At 43.7% G+C, this 24,677-nt stretch overlaps 1 protein-coding gene across 3 annotated transcripts; it reads right to left on the bottom strand.

The window, feature by feature from the left end:
- Positions 1–2,194: 2,194 nt before the first annotated feature.
- Positions 2,195–11,681, bottom strand: LOC106609201 (prosaposin receptor GPR37). 3 transcript variants are annotated; one of them, XM_014207720.2, is made up of 2 exons: positions 10,651–11,681; positions 2,195–4,672 (listed from the first exon to the last, which is right to left on the bottom strand). In XM_014207720.2, exons 1-2 carry the CDS (start codon positions 10,819–10,821, stop codon positions 3,857–3,859), a joined length of 987 nt encoding a protein of 328 aa, XP_014063195.1. In that variant the 5' UTR covers positions 10,822–11,681; the 3' UTR covers positions 2,195–3,856. The 3 variants fall into 3 exon arrangements, with proteins under 3 accessions (XP_014063195.1, XP_014063196.1, XP_014063194.1); XM_014207721.2 differs by having other exon boundaries at positions 11,149–11,677; XM_014207719.2 differs by having other exon boundaries at positions 9,764–11,671.
- Between the last annotated feature and the right edge of the window lie 12,996 nt (positions 11,682–24,677).

Here is a 24,677-nt window from a genome sequence, read left to right as displayed (position 1 = left end):
GTATGCTGTTCAGTACAATTGACTGCTGGTTCATTTGCCGGGGTTGAATTATGCATTGTTCCCACTGTGCTACTGGCTGGACACATTTGAATGTGTTTGACTGGACAGATCAAAACTCACCCATTAAAATGCCTGAGGTTAGCATGCTGCAGAGAGAGAGAGAGAGAGAAAGAGGGAGAAGGGCAGATTCAGAGAGGGAGAGAGAGATAGAGGTTAGAGGGAGAGCGAATACACACAGAAATACAGAATATTCCTCTACGCCTCAAGGATATATATACATTTCCTTGCAAGTGTGTGAAACACGGCCATCAAAAGGAAAATCAGGCTCCTCCAAGTACAACTTTGATTTTGTACAACATATCTGCATCCAGAGAACTCATGGAAGACAGTAATGACTGTTGACAGCGGGCAGAATAAAGTGAGATTAGCAGCAGGAAACAGAGTGAGTCAGTGGAGAGTGGGTTGACAGTGATGTGAAGAGAAAGGGGCAAGTGACTAGCTTTAGTTTGCAAAAAGAAATGTAAGGAGCAAGGGCTAGCTAGCGTTAGTACTGGGCTGCACTGATGTAAGTAGAAAGGGCAAGCTAGCGTTAGCGCTGGGCTGCAGTGATATGAGGAGAAAGGGGCTTAGCAAATAGCTTTAGCGTAGCATTAGCGCTGGGCTGCAGTGATGTGAGAAGGGGCTAGTTACCGTTAGCTCTGTGCTGCAGTGATGTGAGGAGAAAGGGGCTTGTAAGCACTGGGCTGCAGTTATTTGAGGAGAGAGTGGCTAGCGTTAGCGTAGCACTGGCCATGGCTAACGCTGATGTGGCGTGAGCTCGTGTCAGGGCTAACGGGTAACTGTTATGTCACCCAGCCCAAAATATACTCATTAGAATTTTATAAGCATGACTGCTGATACTTTAATACAACCCAGGTAGCTCAATAGATGTAGCCTACCAGTTTCCCGGACTCAGATTAAGCCTATTCCTAGCCTGAAAAGCATGAAACCCAATGGAAATCTTAAACTTAATTTCAGACTTAATCTGGGTGTGGGAAACTGGTCCTGAGATTGAATGATAATGACAACAGCGAATTGAATAAGGCTCCATCAGAGACAGACAGACAAAGGCTCAGACAGACAGACAGAGGTGCGTATGGACCTGTAGACAGGGCTGTAGCCGCTGAGGCTCTGATTGAGTGTGATTGAGCCACTGTGATGTCTAGAGTCCTATTGTTTTTAGGAAAATTACCAGCATGAATAGCACAGATGCCTGTCATCTTGTCTGAGACGTGACGGCGACAGCAGCCCACGATGCAGTTTGATCTCAGATAGGAAGAGAAGGAAAAGATTTAGACAATAGCCCCAATTGATGGTGTTTTTTTTTTTAAGTGCACAGATCTGCAATTTTAATCAGGATGTACATTGTGCTTTTTGATTCAGAATCTGAGAGGTGAATGACATAGATGTCACAGTCCTGCATAAAATGGCAAGAATCAATGCCAATCCTGTAGACTGTCTGTTGGAAATGGAATGTTGATTAATAGTCAGTCGAATGTTACCCCCAATGACCATGTTTCGATAGAACGTCAGAAGGCATTGTCAGTAGAAATTAGAATACGTGTGTCTTGTCAGTAGAACGTCAGTATGGTCCGTTCCTGCCTGTCTTTCCGAGCTGTTCTCTTACACAGACAGAAATAGCTGATCTATCTCTCTCTCTCTCTCTCTCACTGCGACACATCAAATAGAGGAGCGGATGTGCGGTGATGAGAAAGAAAATAGCACCTCCTCAGAGCAGTGGGAGTGCAGCAGTACACACAGCAGAGTCACCCAGGTGCGGAAACAGAGCTGGCTCTGCTTAGTCTTCTTATGACAGATCATTTTGTTATGGGGATAATAACCACAACGTTCATCTCCCTTATCGCCGCTAACACAGACTCGCGTACGTGCAAGACGCTTCTTTGCCGTCGTCGTCGTTGTATAACACTGTAAAGACGGTTATAAGGGAACGGTGTGGGCGATATATGCGGCGGTCTGTGTCATCTACGGATGATGAATGTGGAAGCGTCTGTGGTGTCGCATAGCCACGGTGCGTTTGTACCCTTGTGTATGGGAAAAACATTGTGAATTGGAATTCTAATAACGAATGATATTTTCAGGTCAGGAATACAAAGAAAGTAATACACCACTCAAAAATGTATACACAGAGCTGCAGTTCTACAGTCAAGATCAAGTTCTTTTTTTTTTTAATCAAAGGGACAGTTTTTGTTGGCTATATAAAAGCTATTTAGAAACCAGAAACCAGACTGATGACTGTGTGTGCTTACATCTTCTAGTATCAAATACAGACAGAGTGAACAAGATACTCACAAAGTTCAATAAAACGGTTTACAAGAATCACTGACTTCATCAAGAGTTTGAATCACAACACTGTACACTTGGCCATTTAGAATAAGTTACTGTCAGAAACGACACGGAGACAGAGGCCCTGACTGACACTAACAGAAGGGCACGACAGAGTATGAAAGCAAGGAAGGGTGTTTGGCAGTGCAGAGTTGTATGCAGAAATCAACTACGACGATTACAGTAATATTAATGCGCATTAAAAGAAAACAATTACAATATGCTTGTAATATCCTTATATTCCTCCTCCATATCCTTCCTGCTTTCCTTCTCTATATATCTTTCCTTCACTAGAGTGATAGAGTGTGTAGTATACAGTATGTACAGTCCAGTGTGTGAGTAAGGAGTGTGTGAACTGAATCGTGAGTGCAGAGTTTGAGTGAGGGGTGACGTGAGTATGTCCGGTCCAGCCCAGTCCACTCCAGTCAAGTATTCGGAGTCCACTCCAGCCCAGCCAAGTCCAGCCCAGCCACGCCTAGTCCACTCCACTGAGTCCCTTTCAGCTCAACACAGTCCAGTATAGTCTGGTGTCGAGTGTCTGGCTTTGTCCATTCATGTCTGGTCCCAGTTCAGACCACTGGGTTTGTGTACTGGGTTGGAGCACAGTATGTGTATTGGAGTTGTAGTGAAGTTGAATTGTTGTGCAGTTGTCTCGGCAGTATGGCTGTTTAGATGTTACTTGCTCCCTGCGGATGTATAGTGTGTAGTCCTGGCACTTTTTCCCTGTTTGTGTGTAGTTATATACAGTAGTTGTGTAATAGTATACTGTACAGTAGTTGTGTGGCCCTAGCACCCAGTTTGTCAGTCGTGTAGCTAATTGTGTAGTAGCCTACTGTGGTTTTGTTCCATTGGTGTACAGGTATGTCATCTAAGCAGTTTGATCCTGCTTGTGAAATGTTGTATAGTTCTATAGTTGTAAAGGTTTGCAGTCTTAGCAGTTTGACTCTGCAGGTTTGAAGTTGTACAGTTCTGTGTGCTAGTATGTTTGTATAGTCCTGCCGGTGTGTAGCTGTGTAGTCATTAAAGTTCCAATGCAGCTGTTTTTATCTCAACATCAAATCATTTCTGGGTAGCAATTAAGTAACTTACTGTGATTGTTTTCAATTAAAATGGTCAGAAAATAAAAAAACAGCTTCTTAGCAAATAACAATTTCTCAAGCTGGAATTTAGCTCAAATTGTCTGGAAATGGTCTGAGTGGGGAGGGGAAAACTGAAAACTAGCTGTTTTTGGCAGATCTGTTTGTAACTCTCTTTCTTATTGGTCTAACTCATTTACTGCCTGGCCAAAACTCCTTCCCACCAAAACAGGCTGAATTTCAGGCGGTCTTTTCAAAAGGCTCTGATACTAAAGGGGCATTATCATCATTTTCACAATATTATTCCAACCTCATAGTGTGGAAATATACACTGAATATAAAACATAGGGAAATCACGTTTTTGACTGCACTGGACCTTTAACAGTAGTTGTGTGGTTTTAACAGTTGGACCCTGCGGGAGTGTAGTTGCTGAGCTCTCTGCGTATGGTGCTGAAGGGCGACAGCTCCAGCTCTGTGGTACACTCATGTTCATTATCATCACTAGCCGTGCCTGAGGAGTGGGCATGGTTACAGCAGCAGCAACAACAACAGTCCAGGAAGGCCCTGCCTAGCGGGCGACATAATAACAGGAGCAACACAGGCGTCACTGCCGCCCGGCAGAACAACAAAAGCTGTGACAGGAGGTGTAAGACCGCCATGGTCCGCTCCGGCACGCCCGCCGCCATGTATGCCGATACGATGTTACAGATGTTCTCCGGGACCACACAGGCGCCGTAGACGATGGCGAGCGCCACGACGGTGCAGTTCATCTGACTTTCTAGGCGTATCTGCTTCTTGTTGCCGCGGACGGAGGCCTGCTCGGCGCGGCGGATCTTGCGGGCGGTGACGAGGGAACAGCCGATGGTGAAGAGCGTAGGGAGGCAGAAGTAACAGCCGAAGCACCACCAGAGCCGCGCGCCCTCGTAGGTTAGACCCAGGATGTAGAGCGTATCTGGGAGCGATGTCGAGATGCGCACCACGCAGCGCTCCGTTGGGGGGTCATCTGGGAGGGCGGGGTCCTCGGTGACCAGCTGGCGGATCAGGAGCTCAGGGAGAGCCAATAGGAGAGCTCCGATCCAGATGACGGCGAGCTTGGCTGTAGTGGAGGTGCAGTTCTCGATCATCTCGTAATACATCTGGACATTGGTGGCTGCGCGGAACCGGTCAATGCACAGAGCGCACAGGGTGAACGTGGTCACACCTAGAGATGCCACCTGGGGACAAATACAGGGAGAAATGGTTAATGGTTTATCACAAAGACAAATGGTTTATCAGAATGTTGAATCATCTGACAGTATACACCAAATAGACCTTTTTAAATGTTACTTTCACAAAGACGACAACACAATTCTTAGAAATATGACGGAGGACTCTACTGAGTCTTTCCTTGAATTGAAAGAATGCATCAAAATGAAAAAAAATGGGCCTAATTCTAAGCCTCTCAAAGCTTAGAAAATACATAATTCAGAACCAAGTCTCTGCTCTGCTTTGGTTTGAGTCTGAAAGACTGAGGCACAGCAAGGAACCTGGAACATATTCCTCTCCAGCTGGAATCACTTTGACTGCAGTTACTACAGGGAAAACTAATTGTAGCCAGGCCCAGACCCAGCTGCTATAGTGTGTATGGTCCTGCTCTGTGATTACTGCTGCTGCAGTTTACTACATAAACAGTAAAGCTGTGGAGATTTCTCTCTCTCACCCACTCCCTCTTCTCGTTACCTCACTCTCCTTCTCTCAGCTCTCTCTACCCTCTCTCATGCACTCTCTCTCTTGCTCTCTGTCCTCTCCCTCCCTCTCTCTCCTACCCCACTCCCTCTCCCCTCTCCCTTCCTCTATCCTTCTCTCTATCTGGTAATTAGACTAGTGTTTTCCAGACGTCCCTGGGAGGCCACAGAGGCTACAGCCTTCTAAACAGTGACATCCTGCAGAGATCGAGATAGAGAGGAGAACCACACATGGACTATGGATCTCTGCCAAAGCAGCTACTGTTCTAACGAAGTAGAGCCAAAAGAGAACAACACTGGGTCAGCCATTAGAGAGACGTATGAAAGGAAAGTAAATACCTGCATGCTATTGTACAGTATGCTCCGGTAGACTTCAAAGAGGTGTGACAGTGTGTAGGTATTTCTAAGCCTTTTATGAGACATTTTGATACCTTGCACCTGGTAGATACTCATGTACACTTCAAAGGAGCATGACATTATTGGTGAACGAGTTGGTGAAACATTGATTTAACCAAAAGCTTGTATACCTTGTAAACGAGATCCCTCTTCCATGGTGACTACTGGTGACCTTCAGCCTGTGCTGGTCGTACAGTGTGATTGGTTGCTTTAATTACACCTAGAGAGGGCTTCCTGTATCCTGGCCAACCGTGCACCTTCGCATCTGTGTGCCAGGTATCTGCCTTCGAGCCCTACTCTGCTTTGTACACTCACACAGGTGCCAACATGGTGAATAGAGCCTGAACACTAGGCTGGAGACAAGTCAAACTAAACACTGTCACATAGACTGGGTGATTTCTTTGATCAGATCTCACAAGAGCAGGAGAGAGAGAGGGGGGGCAGAATAGGACAAGCCCAGCTTTGTACAGATATGTAGATCAAAGATATGGGCCAATGGCCATGGTGCTGGAGATAATGTGAGGCTAACGTTGCTTAACTGAACGCTGTGTGTGTGTGTGTTTGTGTGCGTGTGCATGTGTGTGTGATTATTCCTTCCGCTAGCCTAATTATTCATACAACAGCCTGACATCTTTATTATGATTAACATGCCAATTTGACAGAAACCCTCACTGTGTAAATGACCCCTGTCACGTCTGCCTTGTCTATGGCCATGCTGACAGTCTGTACAGCACCATTGTGTCTGTCTCAGTTACTTGTATTGTGCAGCAGGTAATAGAGATATTTCCCCTGTTGCTGGTTTAATAATGGCCCACAAATTCCCCGATTAAACTCCTCTGAGCAGTTGCCTTCAAAACCCATGTTAATAATTGGAGTTTAATGGCGACTGAGTGACTTGGGGACCTGCGGCGGGCGGCCATGTTGGATCCTGAGCGGCTGTCGTGGTAATGACTCTCATCTATTGATAAATGGTGCAATGCTCACGCATACACATACACATACAGACACAGAAACACACACACTGAGCACATGAATAAGCTGAAGACAAAGGCTATTACAGTTCAGGCTGACTGCGTCTGTCCCTCTCTCCCTCCCTCCTTCCCCAGACCATAACTCCAACAGGAGAAGCCTAGTCCCCTGGCTGCCACTCTGCCACAGGGATCATCAGTCTCTCTGTACAGTCAGGGAATAGATCATCACAGAGACAAGCTGGCAGACAGGGCTGGATCTGGACCTGAGCATCATGGAGTCACTACTCTTGTGACTCCATGACCTAGCCTCTGAACTGTAACACTGATTTTGTAACACTTTTAGCTCTGCGTGTGATACGGTTACCCTAGGTTACTGTTGAGATGAAGCTCACGGTAAATGTCTACATACAAGTGGACATTACAGTTCTATTCTACTCTATTCTACACTGGCTGTGCATACCCATGATTCACACAGTTATAAATTAGTCAATATTTAATTTCTGCTTCTATAATAATTTTGTTCATTTTTGTTTGATTCTCTTTGGGTTGTGATGTTGTTATGTATCTATGTGGTCTATCTCTCAGCAAACTAGGCATCTGCTCATCCTGTAGCTACAAATAGCCTGAATGGGATAATTATCACCCATCATCCATTATTTACAAATACAAATTATATACACTGAATCATTAACATATATTCCAATGAACTATCATGTATGTGCCGCTCAGACCGCATGAGTAATGAGTAATAGAGGGGCAGACAATGTGCTGTTGGGCGGAGTGGTGTGTGTGTGTGTATGTGTGTTGGAAGAAGTGTATACGTGTATGTGGGAGTGTGTGTGTGTGTGTGAGAGAGTCCTTCCCCTAATCACAGTGAGCACGTGCAGAGAGAGGATCGCCGTGGGTAACGATCAGTGGAGGGCAGGCCATCCCACCCATCTGGAATCTCAGCACGCCCTGCTACCGTGTGTGTGTGTGTGTGTGAGAGAGAGTTTCTGCGTCTGTAGGTGTGTGTGCATTTGTGTGTATGTGAGAGAGAGAGAGTCTAGGTGTGTGTGAGATTTAGTGTGTGTTTGAGATTCTGTGCATGTGTGTCCATAAGTGAGAGAGATTGAGCCTGTGTATGTGTGTGTGATTGAGTCTGTGCGTGTGCGCGCCCACGTACATGGGTGTCAGGGTGATGAATGTCTAGCTATTAACACCAATCCCAGCACAATGCAGTCCTCCAACCCCGACCTCAATGGCTCCCAGTAGAACGTCTATTCCCTGCAGCAGACTGGGATGAGTTTATCTCCCCGCAGACAGCAGCACCTCAGCCTCCCAGTCTCTCTCTGTCTGAGAACGGACAAAGCTGCTGGAGAGAACCCATCTATGCCTGTCTGAGCCTCACTGTTCCCACTGAACTTACAGAAGCAATATCTTCACTATTCACTAATGGCTGTGGCTGTTGATATAGCCTACGCTGCAGATGTTAGCCAGGGACGTGATTCACATAATGCCACTCGTGACGCACAAGGGCCTCTTCCACTCGGCTTCCCTCCTTCGAGCTCTGCACATCACTGGAGACTTGACCACATACACATACTCACCCACACCACATGACCAGGCCACAGAAGCTACGCACACCACAGACAGATCCTCCCATCAGTGTCAGAGGGACTGTCCACGTCTCAGTGGAATACTGTAGCAGCTCTCCTCCTCTCCTAGCTGTCTGTATCTAATGCATTATCATCACCATGTCAGCTGGGCTCATATCTACCGTCTGGGCTCTGGGGATTGGAATATGGGTTTATGGACGTGTATGAGTGCGTGTCTGTGTGGTCATGTATGTGCGTGTGTCTTCGTCTGTGAGTCTGTCTGATTGCGTCTGCACACACATCCGTGTGTGGGTGCGTGCGTGCGGGTGTGTGTCATGAGCCTGCGGGCAACGCAGCCCGAGTCTTCCTCTCCTCCCAGTGGAGTGTCCTCTCCCGCATCCTGCCTGCGGAGCGACATTACTCCCCATTTAACCCACATACAGTCACAGTGGATCAGCTCGGCACTGCACAGGGCTGAGGACACACAGGGCTGAGGACACGCACATGCACACGCATGGCCGGGCGACACGCATGCATGCACTGACGCATGCAGGGACTCATGGGCATGCATGCCTAAAATTCACAAATGTGCCTGCAGGCACTCACCCACACGCACGGACCCCAATCTTCACGCACACACACACTAGCCAGACGGTCTACTGACACCTTCTTCAAGCGCTCCTCACCCTACACCTAGTGCTCTACTTCGAACTCATGTTGCTCTGCAGCAGCAAACCCAATATCCTCCGTCAGTTTCACTGCTACACTGTACAATGAGATAAGGAGTTGTGGGAATACAAAACTGGTTTTAACCCAACGGCCTTACAAAGGAAAGGCATGACCACACACACACACACACACACACACACACACACACACACACACACACACACACACACACACACACACACACACAGGTTGAACGTTGCATCACACTGATACCCACCCAGGGTAAAGTGAGATGGCTATAAACTGGGTGTGGTGTTTTACGATTTACTTAGGCCCCTTGTATGTGTAGGTGAGAAAGACAGAGATATCATACAGTAGTAGATTGGCACAGAGTTGTGTGAGTGTGAGAGAGGGCGCGAGAGACAGAGAGCAAGAGAGAGAGAGCGACAGAGAGAGAGAGAGAGAGAGAGAGAGAGAGAAAGAGAGAGAGAGACAGAGAGCAAGAGAGAGAGAGCGACAGAGAGAGAGAGAGAGAGAGAGAGAGAGAGAGAGAGAGAGAGAGAGACACAGAAGTGGGACCAAAAAAAAGGGAGAGATAGAGGGAAGGATTAAGTGTGTGGGTGGAGGGAGGCCACTTCTCTCCAGCAGCCAGCAGGTCACACTGGGTGTCATAATGAGATGAGGTAACATCTGATCTTGGTGGGAACTCATCTTGTTTATTATTGTGCCGATGGAGGCTAATCCCGTGTTAGGGTGAATTGGATTAGTGTCATGTTCACTGTGATAGGCTTTTCTATCACAACTTGTTCTGAATATGACAATACTGTATTATAAATACCTAATACACAATGCAATACTATTTGAAATTGTGCCTATGCAAAGAGAAGTGTTCAGATGCCCCAAGCCCCATCAGCCACCAAAATAAGGAGAAAATCTGTAGTAGAATAGAATAGAACATAATAGAATACCTCCAGATACGGCACGATTTTACAGGTGAATTCTCCCAGCAGCCAGGATTTAGTCAATTCATGGAAAATGACGAGGGGCAGACAAAAGAAGACGACTACAAAATCCCAGATGGCCAGGTTAGCTATGAGTGAGTTGGAGATGCTCTTCATATAGTAGTTCTGACACACGATGCACAGTATGGCTATGTTCCCTGCTATCCCAGCGAGGAAAATGATGGCAGAAACGCCCGTGATAGCATAAGCGCCAAAGGTTTCACTTGTCACAGGGTAAAATGGGTTTTTGATTTCGCTTCCAAAATCTGCTGTGTTGGGAGGGGTCATTGGAGTGGCATCCCACGGGTTTTCCTCGCGGTAAGTAAACATCTCGTTTCTCCTGGTGAAGAGGTCGAGGGGTAGGTCGGTAGAGGTGAGAGCTAGGGGCTTGGGAATTGGCTCCCATGGAGAGAGAGGGGGGCCCAGCCCGTCCACTGCGCTCTGCGCCTGAGATAAAGCCATTGAGCTTTTGTTCAACACTTTTCTCCTCCTCTCCCTCTTAAACGCCTTCTTCTGCTCGTCTTTTGTACCTCTCTTGCGTCTGTCGCTGTCCAGTTGTCCCCCGCGTTGCTGGCCCATTGCTGGGGGCTTAGTGGTATTGTATCCACCCGCCATCCCCATGGCAGCGGCCGCGCCAATCTCACTATTCAACTTTCTCCTCTTGTGGCGGCGCACCAGGTCCCTGTGCGGGGTCGCGGAGTAATCCCCCAGTGTCAGTGTTCTGTTGGAGTGGTGTTGTTTTAATCCTACACGTTTATGCTTTGTTTCATCCACAATTACGCGCATCTTTCTCACAGAAGTAGAATGAAAATGTTCCATCCATGTTTGAAGAGTATGTTTGGAGTAGGACGTACCTGTACCGTGTCCCCCAGAGCGAGTGCTGTCATAGACTGTGTTTTGGGGACCCTCTCTGATGGCTGTGTGAGCGGTCCTGTGTGTTGTTGTAGCGTTAAGCCCATAATAACCCCCTGCTGTTTCTCTAGTTCGTATGTCGCCATTATTTCTGAGAGATAAGACATGTGCATTCCCCAACAACACACACAGTGTCCTCAGCACCAGAGTCCGCATGGTCCAGATCATAGCGCAGGCAGAGATATCCTCCTCAGAAAGCCATCCTTATCTCAGTGAAGAGAATAAACTCCCGTTCAGTCTACATCCATAATAACAAAAATTACACTAAACTTAAACCCTCAACGTATATCCCAAACATTTTATAGCGTTTGCAAACTTTTAGCTCATATCCAAATTCAGCGCACTGTGTTTGGTCTCCGCCGTGCTGTTGTTCTGTGCACGCCAGCCGCCACCTCCTCCTGTGAGATATATTTTGTCAAGTAGAAAGTGCCATGCCTTACCGAACGAGATATCCCTGCAAGGTCCCCATGGAACCACATGCCGCTAGCAAACTCATTTTACAGCGACAACATGGTCACATGCATCTCATCTCCATAAACAGCAGATCACCGGACTTTCCTTTTTGAGCCGAACAGGCTGCACTGGCTGTGGTTGGGTCTGGTTGAGACTCACAGACTGTCCGGCGCTGCTGCTGTGTCCTGCTGTGTGTTTGTTACACAGCTGCGAACTGAGAGAAGAGAGAGAAGAGAGGCGCGGCTCTGGTTGGCTCTCCCTGTCCGCTCCGTGGAGCACCGAGGTGAGCTGGGCGTCTCGGGAAGGAATGTGGAGGAAAATGGACTCCCCTGGCGGCTAACCCTGATCTGTCACTCCGCATCCATCAGACCCTGCCTCCAGACTACCGCTGCTGGCAGCCAACCACGCCCGATGACGCGCACGCGATAAATATATTATCATCATATTACATATTGCGATATCGCCGTATACTGACACCGCCACCACTTTCTCCATGGTGTAATATAATATTTGGGGTTTAAACTATTCTGATGTCTATTTGCTCGATATCAGTTATTGTGCAAAACATCTGCAGTAGCCTAGTAGCCTACAGGCTATGTATACACATCCCAGCTAGCACATACAGTTCGACAACCATATGTTTCTTAGATCTTGGTTGTCCAATGGTTATTTGGCAAACAACCTTTCTGGGAATGGTGCAGGATAGTTGCTTGGCTTTGGAACATTCTCAGCACATATAAGGAACTTGACAAAAAAAACTACGTAATTTTCTTGGTATTTCATTATGTTAACAGAATGTTTCCTAAAAGTTCAAACATGGTTACATTTCATTTCAATAAAGGTAATGTTCTAGGAACGTTCTCCAACTGGTTTGACATTGGGAATGTTCTCAAATTGTTCAAAGAACCTTAAGAAACAACCTTCTTCTGTGTAAATTTCAGCACTTCAGCATAACATTTCATTCAGATTTTCGAGTGGTTCTATTTAAAGTCATGTTCTCAAATTGTTCCGAGATCTTTAAGAAAACTTTCCATAAAAAAAACACAAGAAAACGTTAGTAACATTCAGAGAACGTTCTAAACATTTTATTTTAAAGCATACATTCTGTTCTCAAATGTTAAGAAAACATTCCATAAAAAACACAAGAATACTTTAGTAATATTCAGATAACATACTAAGAATGTTATTTAAAAATATATACATTCTGTTCTCAGCATCAACAAAACTAACTATCTTGTTAAGTGTATTCAAGTGTGTTGGCCAAGCCCACTAATTGGCCACGCCTGATCTTAATGAGTGTGTTTCCTTGGAAATGGGGTCTGTTTGAATAGACTAAAATGAACAGCTTTGTATGCGTAAAAAGACATGGCATGCTAACTCCATTCTGGTGGCGCAGCGGACTAATGCCATGAATAGACACCAGCAGCTTATAGGTTCTCACAAATCTCACAGATGCTGTGTCACAATGAATAAATAAAAAATGTGTTTGCATGATTAATGCATAAGGATATGAATGTCCATGTGTCTTGTCTCTGCTTGGAGTTCCAAACTACCAGTGTTATTGAAACTTTCAGTGAAAGTTAGAATTTTTTTTTACTAAATATAACCTAGAATTTCTGTCCTCATTGTTCATAGTTGGAGAACAGACTGGTTTGACAAGAGCTCTGACTCTGGGCTGACACATTAAATGGAAACAAATTGTTTTGAGTATATGTACAAGATGGAGCCTGTCCAGCCTTGCAGAAACATTTCCTGCAGTAGGAGGGAAGAGGGGAATGTTGTAACTGTTAAAACTGGCTACACACAGTAGGCTAGATACTGTATCATAATGTAATGAGCTAATAGACTATTCAAGGATTGAGCACATTAAGACCACATCGAAGACCAACTGGAGGAAGAAAAGACAGTTTAGTAACAGTCAAAACGGACCACACAGTACCCAGCTAGCACATTTGGTTCCTTGGAAATTGTGGGAATGTAAGTTTTTGGTTTCCCATTGGTTCTGGGAACGAAGCCAAAAATGTCCTGACTGATAAAACTGAATGTTTTTTAAATGTCGCCTGTTCTAGGAACTACGTTTTAGGTTGCAGGGAGGTTCTGAGAAGGTTTTACTATGGTTCCTTTCAAGCTTTCCCGGGAGGTTTTATTAATGTTCTGAGAAGGTAAATTATAGGTTATTAAATAACATTCTGAGAACATGTTTCAATAAGAATTTAATAATACTTAAGTTTACTGTTTTAAACTCCAACCACAGATAGGAAACATGAAAATCATGCAAACACGTGTATTTTTATTGTGGCATGGTGTCTGTGAGATTCAAACCTATGATCTTCTGTTCTCTATCCATGGAATTTGTCCACTGCACCACCAGGATGAAGCTGATATGCCAACTCATACAAAGCTGTTCATTTTTATTCTTTTCAAACAGACCCCATTTCAAAGGAAACAAGTAATCATTAAGATTAGGTGTGGCCAATTAGTTGGCATGGACAATTTTATATATATATATTTTTATTTATTTCACCTTTATTTAACCAGGTAGGCTAGTTGAGAACAAGTTCTCATTTACAACTGCGACCTGGCCAAGATAAAGCAGAGCAGTGCGACAAAAACAACAACACAGAGTTACACATAAACAAACGCACAGTCAATAACACAAAATAAAATAAAAAAATAAAAATCTATGTACAGTGTGTGCACATGTAGAAGAGTAGGGAGGTAGGCAATAAATAGGCCCTTGACGATGAAAATAATTACAATTTAGCATTAATACTGGAGTGATAGATGTGCAGATGATGATGTGCAAGTAGAGATACTGGGGTGCAAAAGAGCAAGAGGGTAAGTAATAATATGGGGATGAGGTAGTCAGGTGTGCTATTTACAGATTGGCTGTATACGGGTACAGTGATCGGTAAGCTGCTCCAGCTTCAGAGATTTTTGCAATTCCTTCCAGTCATTGGCAGCAGAGAACTGGAAGGAAAGGCGGCCAAAGGAAGAGTTGGCTTTGGGGAGGACCAGTGCAATATACCTGCTGGAGCGCATGCTGCAGGTGGGTGTTGCTATGGTGACTAGTGAGCTGAGATAAGGTGGGGCTTTACCTAGCAAAGAAGTATAGATGACCTGGAGCCAGTGGGTTTGGCGATGGATATGTAGTGAGGGCCAGCCAACGAGAGCATAAAGGTCACACTGGTGGGTAGTTTAAATATGGGGCTTTGGTGACAAAACGGATGGCAGTGTGATAGACTACATCCAGTTTGCTGAGTAGAGTGTTGGGGGCTATTTTGTAAATGACATCGCCGAAGTCAAGGATTGGTAGGATAGTCAGTTTTACGATTGTATGTTTAGCGGCATGAGTGAAGGACGCTTAGTTGTGAAATATGAAGCTGATTCTAGATTTAATGTTGTATTGGGGATGCTTAATGTGAGTCTGGAAGGAGAGTTTACAGTCTAACAAGACAACTAGATATTTGTAGTTGTCCACATATTCTAGCTCAGAACCGTCTAGAGTAGTGATGCTAGACAGGCAGGAGGGTGCGGACAGCAATCGGTTGAAGAGCATGCACTTAGTTTTACTAGCATTTAAAAGCAGTTGGAGGCCACGGAAGGAGTGTTGTATGGGGTTGAAGAAAAAAATTGTAGACCTCCACAAGTCTGGTTCATCCTTGGCAGCAATTTCCAAACACCTGAAGGTACCATGTTCATCTGTACAAACAATAGTACGCAAGTATAAACACCATGGGACCACGCAGCCATCATACCGCTCAGGAAGGAGACGTGTTCTGTCTCTTGGAGATGAACGTACTTTGGTGCGAAAAGTGCAAATCAATCCCAGAACAACAGCAAAGGACCTTGTGAAGATGCTGGAGGAAACAGGTACAAAAGTATCTATATCCAAGTTAAACGAGTCCTATATCGACATAACCTGAAAGGCCACTCAGCAAGGAAGAAGCCAGTGCTCCAAAACTGCCATAAAAAAGCCAGACTACGGTTTGCAACTGCACATGGGGACAAATATCGTACTTTTTGGAGAAATATCCACTGGTCTGATGAAACAAAAATAGAACTGTTTGGCCATAATCACCATCGTTATGTTTGGAGGAAAAAGGGGGAGGCTTGCAAGCCGAAGAACACCATCCCAACCGTGAAGCACGGGGGTGGCAGCATCATGTTGTGGGGGTGCTTTGCAACAGGAGGGTCTGGTGCACTTCACAAAATAGATGGCATCATGAGGAAAGAAAATGATGTGGATATATTGAGCAACATCTCAAGACATCAGTCAGGTAGTTAAAGCATGGTCGCAAATGAGTCTTCCAAATGGACAATGACCCCAAGCATACAGCCAAAGTTGTGGCAAAATGGCTTAACGACAACAAAGTCAAGGTAATGGAGTGGCCATCACAAAGCCCTGACCTTAATCCTATAGAAAATGTGTTGGCAGAACTGAAACAGCATGTGCGAGCAAGGAGGCCTACAAACCTGACTCAGTTGCACCAGCTCTGTCAGGAGGAATGGGCCAAAATCCACCCAACTTATTGTGGGAAGCTTGTGGAAGGCTACCCGAAATGTTTGACCCAAGTTAAACAATTTAAAGGCAATGCTACCAAATACTAATTGAGTGTATGTAACCTTCTGACCCACTGGGAATGTGATGAAAAAAATAAAAGCTGAAATAAATCATACTCTCTACTATTATTCTGACATTTCACATTCTTAAAATAAAGTGGTGATCCTAACTGACCTAAGACAGGGACTTTTTACTAGGATTAAATGTCAGAAATTGTAAAAAACTGAGTTCAAATGTATTTGGCTAAGGTGTATGTAACCTTCCGACTTCAACTGTATATACGAAGAAAAAAAACGTTATATACAAGGGACGGGACAAGATAGTCAAATCAAACATCCCACTGCTACGCCGTCTTGGAATACACCTGAACACTCTTAACTAGATAGAGGATAGAGAGAGTTTTTTTGACACTGAGAAGGGAATGTATTTAAATAACATTCTTAGAGTATTCTTTGAAACTTACTAATGTTTTCTTGTGGTTTTTGTGGATTAATGTTCTGGGAATGTGACTAGAAATAGAACCGTGAGGAAAACTGCAGAAAACGTTATGCTGAAGTACTGAAATTCCCAAAGAAGAACACTGTTTCTTAACGTTCTTGTATCAATTTCAGAACATTACTTTAGATAGAACCATGAGAAAACCTGTAGAAAACATTATGCTGAAGTACTGAAATTCCTACCGTAAGAAACATATGGTTTTCAGAACGTTATGTGCTATCTGGGTATCCTGCACCATTGCCAGAACTTTGTGGGAATATTATATGCAAAATGACCATAGGGCAACCAAACTCTCACCAAGCTCTAAGAAACATATGGTTCTAAGGAGTTTATGTGCTAGCTTGGTAGCTACTATGTCATCATTTGTAATACTCAAGGTTAGATAATATAATTACCATATTGACTTTCAACATTTCTGCATGGTCATTGGCCAGCAGATCAATGACTCAAGAGGCTCGCTCCCTGATAATGAAATGATCCCATTAGTTAGGCAGCTACTGTATCTGATCACATTAGTGTTAAGTACTGTGTTTATAGACCATACACTTGATGGCCCTCTTACTGTAGCTCGATGAAGACGTAAATCACAACCAGGGAGACGTACTGCTGTTGACTTGGCAATACGTGTGTGTGTGCGTGTGTGTGAGTGAGCGTGTGTCTGTGTGCATGTGTGCGTGTGTGAGAGGAACCATATGCAAGAGCTGAGGCATCACTGTGGGAGCTGGCAGGGGAAGTAGCATCATACTGTATCTTTGACCTTCACGATCAAGGCTGGAGCACTCGAGCCAAGTCATACTGTAGCCACCTGGGGAGGCTGGATGGAGGAGGACACAGGCAGGACTGATGGAGGGAGGGAAAGAGAGGGACGGGAGGTTGGAAGGAGAGAGAGGAGTGGGGTTGGAAGGAGAGGACGGAGGTAGAGACGGAGCGAGTCAGAGACAGTGAGAGAGACAGAGAGAGGAGAGAAAGAGAGAGAGAGATGACTCCAAGACTTTCCATCTTCTATCTGACCTTGAGAAGTTATACTGTACTATGCAGGTAGTGAAGCTGCCAGGTTTATATCCAATTAACATGTCTATCATATGTAAACTCCTTGGAGAGTCTCTCTCCCAGTAACCTTGGCATTTGTGTGTGTGGTAGGAGAGATAATGTGTGGCAGGAGACATACACACTACTACTTGCACGCATGGAGTAATACACACACACATACACACATACACACACACACACACACACACACCACACCACACACACACACTGTAACTACAACTTAATGATGAGGTTATTGGAGCGAGAGAGAGAGAGAGAGAGAGAGAGAGAGAGAGAGAGAGAGAGAGAGAGAGAGAGAGAGAACATGGAAAGGCCATGAAGATTTCATGCATGTGTGTTTTCACTGTGTACCAATTAATTATAGATCCATCATACTTGATTGGTCTTAGCCTCCAGAGGCACGCAGCTCTTTACACTTTTACTATAGTCTTCATTATTTACCCATGCATGGTCCTGCTGCAGTATTTATCAATTTTTAAATATATATAAATTCAGGTGAGATGGAGTTTGTATGTTTCAATGCAATGCCTTGTATTAAAAATAAAGGTACAGTAACACTTTACTTAATGCCGACAGGTACAATGCATTATGAAGTCAAATCAATGTTTATTTGTTGCAAACACAGATTAGCAGATGTTAAAGCAGGTGCAGGAAAATGCTTGTGTTTCTAGCTCCAGCAGTGCAGTAAATGTCTAAGGCCTAAATTCACTCAGACCAAGCGTTAACTGGTGATAGCCAACACCCACATAGCTGATGTTTTGGCGGGAGGTGGAACTGTGCTGGAGCTCTCAAATCGGTGAGCAGCTGCTCTTGTGATCGTTGTCACGAAGCCACATCCGTCCCACTTGCCTTAGAAGTTCAGAACGAGAAAGGGTAGGCTACGGTTCATTCGGAAAGTATTCAGACCCCTTCCTTTTTTCACATTTTGTGACGTTACAGTCTTATTCTAAAATGTATTAAATGTTTTTTCACTCATCAATCTACACACAATACCAAGTTTTTAGAAATTTGAAACAGAAATACCTTAATTTATATAAGTATTCAGACCCTTTGCTATGAGACTCGAAATTGAGCTCAGGTGCATCCTGTTTCCATTGATTATCCAAAGCGTTCAATCTTGGTTTCATCAGACCAGAGAATCTTGTTTCTCATGGTCTGATGAAACCAAGATTGAACTCTTTGGCCTGAATGCCAAGCGTCACGTCTGGAGGAAACCTGGCACCATCCCTACGGTGAACCATGGTGGTGGCAGCATCATGCTGTGGGGATGTTTTTCAGCAGCAGGGAGTGGGATCAAGGGAAAGATTAACAGATGAAAGTACAGAGAGATCCTTGATGAAAACCTGCTCCAGAGCGCTCAGAACCGTAGGCTGGGGGCGAGGGTTCACCTTCCAACAGGACAATGACCCTAAGCACAGAGCCAAGACAACACAGGAGTGGCTTCGGGACAAGTTTCTGAATGTCCTTGAGTGGCCCAGCCAGAGTCTGGACTTGAACCGAATCGAACATCTCTGGAGAGATCTGAAAATAGCTGTGCAGCAATGCTCCCCATACAACTAGACAGAGCTTGAGAGGATCTGCAAAGAATGGGAGTGTCATACCCAAGAAGACTCTAGGCTGTAATCACTGCTAAAGGTGCTTCAACAAAGTACTGAGTAAAGGATCTGAATACTTATTTAAATATGATATTTCAGCTTTTGACATTTTTTTTTGCTAACATTTCTACAATCCTGTTTTTGCTTTGTCATTATGGGGTATTGAGTGTAGATTAATGAGAAACATTATAATGTAATACACTTTAGGATAAGGCTGTAACATAACAAAGTTCAGACCAGGGTCTGAACACTTTCCAAATTCACTGTATATAGAAATAATGACTCTCAAATTGAAAATCATTAAACAAAATAATTAAGATTTCTATCAGCCTAATTGAGGTGTAGATTACATCTCACATTCCAGTGTTCGAACTTGTAAACATTGGCTTTCTGTGCCGCCAATGGCAATGTCCACTTTAGGTATAATGCATCAGAAATACGGATATCGGCTAAAGTGGATCTGATTGAATCTGGCCCTAGTAGTACAATCCTAATACACACACAATCTCAAGAAGACATTTGTTTTTTTAAAAGAAGAAGATACAAGAGATTAAGAAATGTCGGAACAAGCAATATCAGAATGAGCAATGTCAGAGTCCGGAATATAAATATGTGCTGTGTTGACAGTATGGGAAATATACAGAATAAGTAGGAAAAAGGTATGTACAGCAGTAGTTATATAGGATGAGCTATGTGGAGAATACTGTATGTACAACGGTAGTTATGTAGGATGAGCTATGTGAAGAATACTGTATGTACAGCGGTAGTTATATAGGATGAGCTATGTCGAGAATACAGGGGGTGGAGGGGGGGGGGGGATAAAAAGCAGAACACAAAACTCCATCTTGCGTGGACTAATAAACTATAATAAAAGTATGTACATATAAAGTGAGTAATCAATTAGCTTAATGTTTCAGATCAAACTATATTTCAACAGAATAACATTGCAGGAATGCTAATCTTATCTGTTTCTAACGACAGAAACGATTTCCGAACAACGAAGATCATGTTAACATAATTAAAGTGACCAGTGTTAAATTACTATGTAGTCTACATTTCGCAAGCACACTGCACTCAGTGGTGGCAGCAGTTGCTGTTAAAGTCACACCCACTTTTCAAGATCCCGGCAAGCAGGTCTTTTTTTTTCTGATCAGTGTTTGTAGCTGAAAAGCTTTTACTGGATTTTTGTCTCCATTTAACTTTGTTTCATCTGGCTGTGAACACATTGGACAATAGTGCAATATTGCATACAGAGTTTTCAAGGAGATATACTGTATAAAACAGGTCTACTGAAACCTTTTAGGTCTACTTGGATATACCTGGGCACCCTACTCTGCACTGGGGCATTTTTTGAGCAGACACCTGCCTACTGCTGCTTTCATCCTTACACTTGAGATTGTGTTTTGGATGTTTTTGAGCTACTGCCAAACTTGAACTCCACTTGGTTTAGCCTACTTGGATTAAGTCTTTTTGACTCTCCCATGGCCCGGTGTAGTGCTTGCCTCCCTCCCGGCTTCCACCGGCCTGTACTAGAAACTACATCCCCTCCAAGATGCCTCTCTCCTGGCTATCATACCGGTAACAGGGCCTCCTTTGCATTGCTGTTTTGACGTCATTGTGTAAGTCACAGCTCTCTCCTTGCTGTTGTTATGCTGGTGAGTTTTGTGCCTTGGTTGTGTTTATTGTGGATCCTAGTGCTGGCTGGTTTCTAGTCTGTGGTTGGGTTCTGGCTTGCTGCCTACTGTATAACTGTGGGGATCCTACCAACTGTGCGATTCAATCTAACTAAATATCATACTCTGTGGACTGATTGACTTTTAGCTGATTCCTCGCCAAGCTACACCGGACCAAAATATAAATGCACCATGCAACAATTTCAAAGATTTTACTGAGTTACAGTTCATACAAGGAAATCAGCTCCACTCTTAGATCTGCTATCGTTAGGTCTGTAGAGAAGCCCACTGTGGTCTGCTCACCCAGTGCTTTTAGTTTACATGTGAATTCCATAAACTTGAATACACCCTCAGTTTTCAAATCACGTAGAGCGCTTGGGCTGTTGCAAGATAGCAACCAAAGCCCATGTAAGTCCATTTATAACATTCTATTATTGGTTACTCTGAGAGTTCCCCATATTGACATTGACTGCAGCTTCAGGTCCTATGGTGCTTACCTTGGAAAAGTAATTCCAATTTCTACTCCTTCCTCTATTACTAATAGGGGTAGACCAAATGGGGAAGTTCTATGCAATCTTATAGCCATACCAACTATATCAGTATCAACCACCAGACAGGGCCTGCAACTAACTGCCTATTGAACATGAGTTTGAGTTGGCATGTTTGAGTTGGAGACTCCATGTGACTTTAAAAATCGTAAAGGACTTGGGTTGATGCATCTGCATATTAGGAGCTTACTTCCTAAACTGAATTACATCAAGACCTGGGCAATGCAGACGAATCCGGACATTCTGGATCTCTGGGGACATTCTGGACTCTGATATTAATATTGAGGGTTATAATGTGTTCAGAGCTGACAGACAGGATCGAGGTGGTGGAGTGGCCATTCATATTAAAAATAATTTCTGTGTCTTTACTGAAATCCATTTCCCTTGCCAATTATTTTTTAGCTCCTATCTTTAAGTTGTTATGTATCCATAACTGTTATAGGGGTCTACCGTCCTCCCTCGGCTAACCTTTGTGCACTCTGAGTTAACTAGCTTTTTGTCTTCTTTTATTAAATCAGAAGTTATTATCCTGGGTGACCTAAATTATGATTGGGAAAGGCAGGTTTCAGGGGCGGCAGGTGGCCTAGATGTTAGAGCATTGGACTAGTAACCGCAAGGTTGAAAGATCGAGTCCCTGAGCTGACAAGGTAAAAATCTGTTGTCCTGCCCCTGAACAAGGCAGTTAACCCACTGTTCCTAGGCCGTCATTGAAAAAAAGGATTTGTTTGTAACTGACTTGCCTAGTTAAATAAAAGTTAAAATGCATGTGTAATGATCTAAACTTAACCCAGCTGGTGACTAAGCCTACAGGGCTCAACCTTAAAAATGATGATGATGATTATTATATATATTTAAAATTTTTACCTTTATTTAGCTAGGCAAGTCAGTTAAGAACAAATTATTTACAAAGACGGTCTACAAAGTCAACTCTGATTTATCTTATTTTAAGGACTCCACCGGAGAAATATGTTTCTACTGGTGTCTTCGTCCAAGACATTAGAGACCATTAGAGATGTGAGAATACAAAAATCTACGTTTTGTGTCATCACAAAGAGGAACTTTAAAAACTTCAATGAACAGGCTTTTTTTTTACATGATCTTTGTTTTAGTGACCTTGATTATATTTCAGCTATCCCTGAACCTGATTTAGCTTTGAGCCTTTTTGCAGATGTCTTCAATACTATTGTGAATAAACATGCTCCCTTCAAAAAGGAATGGTTAAAGGTAGATTGAATGCCTGGTACACTCCGGAAGGATCAGAAGTCATTCATAAAAGAGACGATGCTTGTGCCAAGGCCAGGAACACATGCTTAGGCCTGGACTGGCAAGCTTTCAAGCAACTGAGGAATTATTGTGTAAGACAAATCAGAAAGGCTTATTTTGATTATTATATAACCACTCTTTCGGATTGTAGTGGGAACCCGGATCAATTCTGGAAAACTGTCAAATCCTTGAAGGGTTCTACTTCCTCCTCTCTGCCACAACAAATTAATTCAGACACTGGCCTCATTATGTAAAATAAAATCCATAATTGATGCATTTAATCACCATTTTATTTCAGCGGGCTATCGCTTTGAAATAACTTTGAACCCTATTCACAATGATATTGGGCTGGATGCTGATAGGGGAAACTTGCTGAATGATCAGAGAAATGATAGTCAAAGCTTTTCTTTTAGGCTATTTACAGAAAATCCTGGATGCTTTGCTAGGAATAAACAACAAGAAATCCACAGGGGCCGGCCAACTGAGTCCTGGTCTGCTTAAGTGTGCAGCGCCCATCATTGTTGGTTCAATAAACCACATTTTTTATTTAACGTTGTTATCAGAAAATATTCCAGAAGTATGGAAATCGGCTCTTGTGCTGCCACTCCATAAGGGCGGGATAGTAGTAATCTTAATAATTATCAGTCCATTTCAAGGCTTCCTTGAATCCTTGTTAAATGTACAACTTAGCTATTTTTTATCTGAGAATTGTATTTGAAATGTATATCAATCAGGGTTTAGGGTTTAGACCTAGGAATAGCACTATTACAGCAACCACTTTAGTTGTTAATGATCTTGTCAACGCTTAACCACTAAAATTAAAGGTGCTGCTTAGTTTGTGGACCTGGAAGCTTCTTATAATGTTGATCTTGCTTTTTTATTGAACAAATTGTCCTCGATAAGCCTGAGCTCTGTCACCTGTTAATAGTTTTAGGATTATTTTAGTGACAGAACTCAGGCCATCGTCATTGATGAGGGTTAAGTCTGAATATCTTGAGATGTACCACAGGGGTCGATTTTGGGACCTGTTTTCCTCACTATTTATATAAACACTATTGGTCAATCGGTTAAAAATGGTAAACTTAATCTATATGCAAATTATACTATCATGTCTGCTATTGCCCTGACTGTTGATCTGGCTGTGTCAAAACTACAGTCTCATTAGATGGTTCTCCAATCGAATGTGTGCGTGTGGGGGGTCACAACTCAATATTTGGAAGGTATCCTTAAGGTTTTCTACACTCAGTGTATATATCTGGGGTATAATGTGTATATTTATCTTGTAAATACAGGGCACATTTGTAAAAGAGACTGTTAAATTAAATGTTAAATAAAGAACAACAACTTAGAAAACAAAGGGCAGCAGTCTGGGTACCGGGCGCTGGCCGGCTAGTGATTACTGTTTAACATTCTGATGGCCTGGATATGTTTTTCAGTCTGTGCTTTCACCTGTGCTGTCTCCGCCTGCTAGATGGTAGCAGGGTGAACAGACCATGGTCCTTGATGATCTTATTGACCTTCGTTTGTCACCCGGTGCTGTAGATGTCCTGGAGGGCGGGCAGTGTGCCACCGATGATGCATTGGCCTGACCGCACCACCCTCTGGAGAGCCCAGGGGTTGTAGATGTAGATGTCATACCAGGCGGTGATACAGCCTGACAGAATGTTCTCGATGATGTATCAGTAGAAATTCGTTAGGGTTTTAGGGGCCAAGCCAAATTTCTTCAGCGTCCTCAGGTTGAAGAAGCGCTGTTGCGCCTTCTTCACCACAGTGTCGGTGTGGCGGGACCATGATACAGTTATAATACTTGTCATGAGCATACGACCGCCTAATGTTACTGTAAAATATCGGGTTACAATCAGTTTTTATCAGATGCTCCCTTCAGTGTGTTCCCATTCAAACACTGGATCATCCTCAACAATGGATAGCGATATATCCCAATGTACCTCAAATGCACCACCTGGTGATTGTGTATAGAACAGCAACAACAGAGGTGGGTGAATACAGTGGGGAGAATAGAGTGCTCAGAATGTAGGGTACCTGTCGTAAAATTATACAAATGGGAGGAATATAACAAATATTCATCGAAAAAGACACACACACACACACACACACACACACACACACACACACACACACACACACACACACACACACACACACACACACACACACACATACCCAACATTACCACAAACTGTGACTTGAGCAGCTCTATGCTTCATTTAAACAGCGCTCTGTCGAACAGTGTCTCTTCAAGCACATGACAATTACCTTCGCTGTGTGTCGCACAAATTCAATTTCCTGGAAGGCCGGAGCTGGAGA

This window comes from Salmo salar, chromosome ssa07, assembly GCF_905237065.1.
Source record: "Salmo salar chromosome ssa07, Ssal_v3.1, whole genome shotgun sequence".
Lineage (NCBI taxonomy): Eukaryota > Metazoa > Chordata > Actinopteri > Salmoniformes > Salmonidae > Salmo > Salmo salar.
Note: the sequence above shows the minus strand (reverse complement) of the source record. Positions and strands in the feature narration are given on the sequence as shown.

Coding starts and splice junctions, on each gene's coding strand:
- LOC106609201 (XM_014207719.2), bottom strand. CDS start 10,876: ATGATCTGGACCATGCGGACTCTGGTGCTGAGGACACTGTGTGTGTTG. Junction 4,673..9,763: donor AAATCGTGCCGTATCTGGAG/GTATTCTATTAT, acceptor ATTTGTCCCCAG/GTGGCATCTCTAGGTGTGAC.